Below are 6181 nucleotides of genomic sequence, written 5' to 3'. Positions count from 1 at the left end.
ATTAATACAAATGCATTTTTCCCAATAAGAATGTGTCTTTCAAAGAAAATGAGATTTAGAGATAGAATGACAGACCACTTTTAATAAATTAATCACCTACATTTTTTTACATTTTCTCACCAAAAGTGTTCTGTCAGTCCGATTGCTTGCTGGCAGTTTTGCTATGTGGCTCAACTACATGGAAGGTAAACCTTTTATTGAGAACTAAGTACATTATGAAATCAACATCAGATTGTTTCTTCTTTATTCAGAATGAGGTGTTACTTGGACACTTGGATAATGTCATTTGGACTGAAGAACTGTAGTCAGATTAACAAACAGTTAACAAATAGGGTTAAGGTAGTCAGGACTGAGTGGACCACATTAACAGAATGTAAAATAGCAAACACTGAGGATAGCTAAAAATTACTCAGGAATCCCATACACCAATGGGAACCACGAAGAGACAACTAGGATAAAAGGTGATTTTAAAGGGCAGGGGCTATCAATTTTGGCTGCATGTTATAAATGTCTCTCTCTTGCTCAAAATTAATCTGTTTTTACATTTGTCTTCCCAATAGACTGTGTTGACATCATACGTTGTCGCAGATTTTAGTATACAGTTGCTTTATTTAATAGTGGACTCGACTGAGGATTTCCACTTAAATATGAGAATACTCTTTACCTCCTAATTGTTACAGTAACACAACATTTAAAAAATGTATATAAAAAAAAGTCTTGGTTAAATGAGGACAAGATCAAGGCTCAGTTATAATACACCATTCTAAAATTAACTACATGTTACATAGCTTAGTCAGATTTGTTTGGAATTGCATCATGTAAAGGTGCCACCAGCTTACATGTTACGAGACCAGAGGTCTAGCTGAAAAAATACTAAGACTAACAGGACTAATAGTAATAGTCCTACTTTCCATTATGCCAGCAGCCAGTTTTTTTAAAAGCTCATACCTAACACTCTCATACCTTAGTCTATCATACTTTTTTAAACACAAAGTTGTTGGAATATCATACATATCTGCCCTTTATCAACTGAAAAAAGGCTCAAAATCTGTGACCCAAATAATAAAGTTTTAGGCGAAGATAATAAAACAGGGTCCCTTTGTGACACAGCCTGAGCTGAAGTTTATTTTTGCATTAGTGATATCCATCAGTCACACAGTAGGAGGCGGGTCTAACCTACATTTTTTCAGTTATATTTCAGTCTAATTTTAATACAGTCACTAGCGAGACACCATGGAGCTCACAGCTCTTTGCAAGAAACTATGTGAGTACTTTTGTCTTCTTGTAAAATGTAGTAATTTATCCTGACAATGTATCCTCCCTTTCTGAATTCCTAATTTGATAATGACATGTTGGTTGATGGAGTTATTTGCTGAAAAAAATTCTAATTTAAAAAAATCTAAGACCCTTTTATGTTTTCTTCATCTCTACAGTGACAGCGTTTTTGGTGTTGGTGGTTTCACAAATTCAACATAACTATGCACAGGACAGGTGTAAGTTATTATCAACTTAAAAGCAAAGCAAAACACAGACATAAAAGCAGAAAGAAAGAAAGAAAGAAAGAAAGAAAGAAAGAAAGAAAGAAAGAAAGAAAGAAAGAAAGAAAGAAAGAAAGAAAGAAAGAAAGAAAGAAAGAAAAAGAAAGACAGGACGTCACTAACATATTATTATTCAGCAGTAACCAAGTTTTTTTAGGGCCTACATATATTTCAAAATATCACTATATTGGCAAATTAATTTCTTTTTATTTTAGTATCATTGTTATTTTTACATTTCAAATACAGCTTTTGCTCAGATTGTTCCCACTGGACTTCAGCTCTTTGAATATAGCTCCCTCTCAATTAACTGTGAGGGTCTTAATCCCGAAACTGGATGGACTGTAAAGAGGAGACGAAAAGGAGAAGTCAGTGCATGTGTCAGTAACTGGGTGACAACAACTGCGTCTGTCTGCGCCATCAAACCTGTTTATCTCACAGACAGCGGAGAATATTGGTGCGAGATTGGAGGCGAGAGGAGCAACACTGTCAACATCACAGTCACTGGTAATATGCATTTTCATAAAAAACATTCACTCAAGTAACACATGAGCTTTAAACTATGTGTATCACCTGCAATAAAGCGAAACTGAGATGTCACAAATCTAGTTGTGTGTTACAAAAAGTTAGTCAGAAGTAAATTAAAGCTTAGATAAGTTAGAGTAAAACCCAAACAAACGAGAAAAAAAAGGTGCTCTATCCAGTCACTTTTTCAGGTTTACTTTGCTACTACTGGGTTAGACCTCTTTTCCTTTCAGAGCTGCCTTAATTCTTGATGCCATAGATTTCAACAAGGTGGTAGAAACATTCCTTAGAGATTTGGTCTTTATTCCATTCATTTTATTCAATTCAATTGAGTTAAATTTTATTTATATAACATCAAGTCACAACTACAATTGCCTCAAGGTGTTTTATAATGTAAGGTAAAGACCCTACAATAATATGTCTATATTGACATGATGAAAAACATCATCACACAGTTGCAGTGGATATGTTTCATGTGCATGTGAATCTCCCATTCTGCAACAAGGGGCTCCACTGAGTTTTTTTTCACAGAACCAATATAAGATGCTTTGTGAGAAGGTGTGTTGTCCTGTTTGATGGATTCACCACACACACAAAGGGATGGACATAGTCAGCACTAATACAAAATGTGTGCCAAGAAAATATTCCCCACACTATCATACTGCGAGCAGCATGCAAAATTGCTCATACAAGGCAGGATGGATCCCTGCATCTAGATATCACAGCAGAAATCCAGATTCATCAGATCAGTTCTAATTTTGGCGAGCCTGTGTAAATTGTTGTCTCACTTTTTTCTTCTTAGCTGACAGAAGAAGAAAGTAGCCCATCTGTAGCAGATGGGCTACAGATGCTCTGTAGCCCATCTGCTTCAAGGTTCAGTGTGTATTAAGAGATGGTCTTTTGCACAGTTTAATTAAACAAAGTAAGAATTGAATGAATTACTTTTGTTTTCTTATCCACTTGAATCAGTCTGGCCATTCTCCTCTGACCTCTGGCATCAACAAGGTATTTCTACCCAGGAAGCTGATGCTTATTGCATATTTTCTCTTTTTTTGGATCCATCTCCAGAAACCCTAGAGATGATTGTGTTGTCGACGGTCATGAGCCAAAGCATAATCAAGCTCATTCAAATCACCTTTTTTCTCCCATTCTGATGCTCATTATCCTATGCCTATACACCAAGTTGCTATCTTGTGATTGACTGATGAGACATTTGCTTTAATAACGACAAAATTAAACAAAGTGACAACATTTTGTCAAAGCAGCTGACTCTCAGTAATGTCTGTTGATATTTTAGCTGGAGCTGTGATCCTGGAAAGTCCTGTTGTTCCTGTGAAGGAGGGAGAAGTCGTGACTTTTATCTGTAGAAGTACCATGGCCCCTTTTGCCCACATAGCAGATTTCTTCAAAGATAACCGACACATCAGCAGCAGCTCCACAGGCAAGATGACCATTACTAGAGTTTCTGAGTCTGATGAAGGGCTTTATAAGTGCAATATCTCAGAGTTTGGAGAATCTCCAGAGAGCCGGCTGGCAGTCCGAGGTGAGACATGAAGATTTTTTACTATTAGGCTCAATTAAAAAAAAAAAAAAACAAGTCACAGCAAAAATATAAGACAGTAAAACTGAAAAAAGTCATTCTCAAACACTAACATCTCTCTTGATTATGTATCGAGTGTATGTTTTAAAATTCAAAAAATTAAACAGCTTAAGTATAATATTTAGTGCCTATTCAAATGCTTCTCTTTCCATCTGCTATTTGTTCGGTTTTGTAACTCTAAGAAGTGTAAATTAGGCATGTTTTGTTTTTTCTTTCTTTCAGCCTTTCAAAATGCTCAAAGCTACTCACAGAACTCTTGCCATGGTTACCTGGTAGTACGGACCATTTTCACTGTAATCATGGTTTTTCTTCTGCTGCTCATCGTGGGACTTCTTTACCGTGGAAATATATGAGTTACAAAGAACTGACTCAAACTCACTTCAACAAACAAACAATCGTTTCTGGGGTTTCATTTCATACCAAAATAGAAATATTCTAGCAAGAAGCTTTGGCTTTGTCTTGCTTAGCCAAGGCTTATTTTTTTCTCTAATCTTCTCTAAAATATAAGGTTGTGCTTTCATAATTTCCGATATAGCTTGAGGTATTTTATTTTGTCTGATCTTAGACAAGCACAACATGTGACAGCTTTTACTATATATAATAAATAGTAAGAAGTTTCAGAGTGTCTGTTCAGTTACCACTTGCAGAAATTATCAAACAGTCAGAAGTGAAATCAACCACAGGTTAACAATCCATTAAAAAAAAAAAACCTGTAGTGGTGGAGTGTGGTCTGTAGCTCAGCTGCAGGGGAGGGGTGGTATAGTGGGTTGAGGGCTAGTGCCAGGGAGGCTGGCTGGTGCTATTATCAGTAGTTATCTAATCATCCCTCCCCTATTTCTACAACAGTAGTGTGCTGGGACCAGAGAGAGAAGAACTGAGCTGGTGTCACTGCAAAGTGTTATTATGCAGTAAGGAAAGAAAGTGTGAAATAAAGAGTCTGCACAGCAACAGAAATTTTCTAGATGGGGCCCTCAATATCTTGTTACAGATGGGCTTTATAATTTTAGACGCTCTACATAGCATATGAGATCTACATATGAGATGAATTAAGATAATTCTTTCAGCAAAAAATATTTTTGAAAATAGTTTGGAAAATCGTATTACTTTAAAATATTATCAAAATCTGTTACAACTGTTTGAGGGTGAAAGGAGGAAGACAGGACAAAAGGTATGCTGTGCAAAAGCCAGAGATTACATTAATGACAAATAATAATTAAATGCAGAATGGTGTATAAAAACATGGTGAGTGAAAAAAAACAGATAAGGGAAGAAGAAACAGTGCATCATGGGAAGCCCCATCCCAGGCATAAGTAACAGGTTCAGGGTCATCTGATCCAGCTCTAAATATATACTTAGGGCTGGATCATTCTTGGTTTTGTCTTTTTTTTTTTTGTTCCTGCAATTCTCAGACATCAAATAAAGATTTCACTGGAATTATTACACCATAAATCGGTTCCAGCATTTTTTTTGTCTGCAGTTATAAATTCTTCCGTGAAAGTATTATTTTCTCTTTAGATTTCAAAAGTGAAAATAAACCAATAATTGTATGCTGCAGAATAACCACATCAAATCATCTTAATAAGCCAACTCCATAATACTTCAGGTATTTGCACTTACGAACATAAAACATTTTTTTCATTATTTTTCATTATTTAAAAAAATAGTAAATATATGATTTACTATTTTTTTTAAATAGCAAATATATGAGGTGACATGGTAGTTGCTGCACAGCAAGAAGGTCAATTCCACCTTCCACCATCAGGCCAGGGTTTTTCTGTGTGGAGTTTGCATGTTCTCCCTGTTTTTGCGTGGGTTCTCCCTGGGTACTCCGGCTTCCTCCCACAGACCAAAGATATGTTAGTGGGGATAGGTTAACTGATCAATCTAAATTGCCCATAGGTGTGAATGTGAGTGTGAATGGTTGTCTGTCTCTGTGTGTTGGCCCTGCGACAGACTGGCGACCTGTCCAGGGTGTACCCTGCCTCTCGCCCTATAACAGCTGGGATAGACTCCAGCGACCCCCGCGACCCTGAAAGGGATAAGCAGAAGCGAGTGGATGGATGGATAGTAAATATATGATATTTCAGCAACTGCAATTCCACCAGAGTATCGCCAGCATATTTATGACTTTAGTAATGTTGGGAAGAAACTGCTGACCTTGTTGTCCTGTATATCAGCTGGAAGATGTGCTTGTATTATAAGTAGAGTTTAATGTACGCTTGAGTATAAAATAAATAACGGTAAACATGATGTGAGCAAAAAGTAAGCAGCTTTAAACTGATTATGGACAGTGACTTTCATTCCTTCTTAAAAAGATTGTGATCAACTAGAAGTCATCAGAACATTACACTTAGACCTATTTGTGTAGTAGCTTAGATCCACTCCCCAGCCTTAGAAACAACACTGATGGCAGGTTCTAGATGGAAAGGAAAAAATGTTTGTCATCACCAACTACTGCTTTGATTGGCAGCATAATTTGTAAGAGCTATTTGTACTAATAAAGAACATGTCACAATCCTGG

General features: G+C 36.5%; 1 protein-coding gene across 1 annotated transcript; it reads left to right on the top strand.

Annotated features, from left to right (window-relative positions):
- Positions 1-1786: 1786 nt before the first annotated feature.
- LOC146579097 (low affinity immunoglobulin gamma Fc region receptor III-A-like) lies at positions 1787-4013 on the top strand (the record flags this gene model as incomplete). Its single annotated transcript, XM_085267912.1, has 3 exons — positions 1787-2042; positions 3358-3603; positions 3883-4013. Coding segments are annotated over 3 exons (633 nt in total), but the record flags the coding sequence as incomplete, so codon positions are not given.
- Between the last annotated feature and the right edge of the window lie 2168 nt (positions 4014-6181).

This window comes from Mchenga conophoros, linkage group LG3 (assembly GCF_057382185.1).
Source record: "Mchenga conophoros isolate Kocher_MC1m ecotype Shallow Benthic linkage group LG3, M_conophoros_male_GT1.1, whole genome shotgun sequence".
Taxonomy (NCBI): Eukaryota; Metazoa; Chordata; class Actinopteri; order Cichliformes; family Cichlidae; genus Mchenga; species Mchenga conophoros.
Note: the sequence above shows the minus strand (reverse complement) of the source record. Positions and strands in the feature narration are given on the sequence as shown.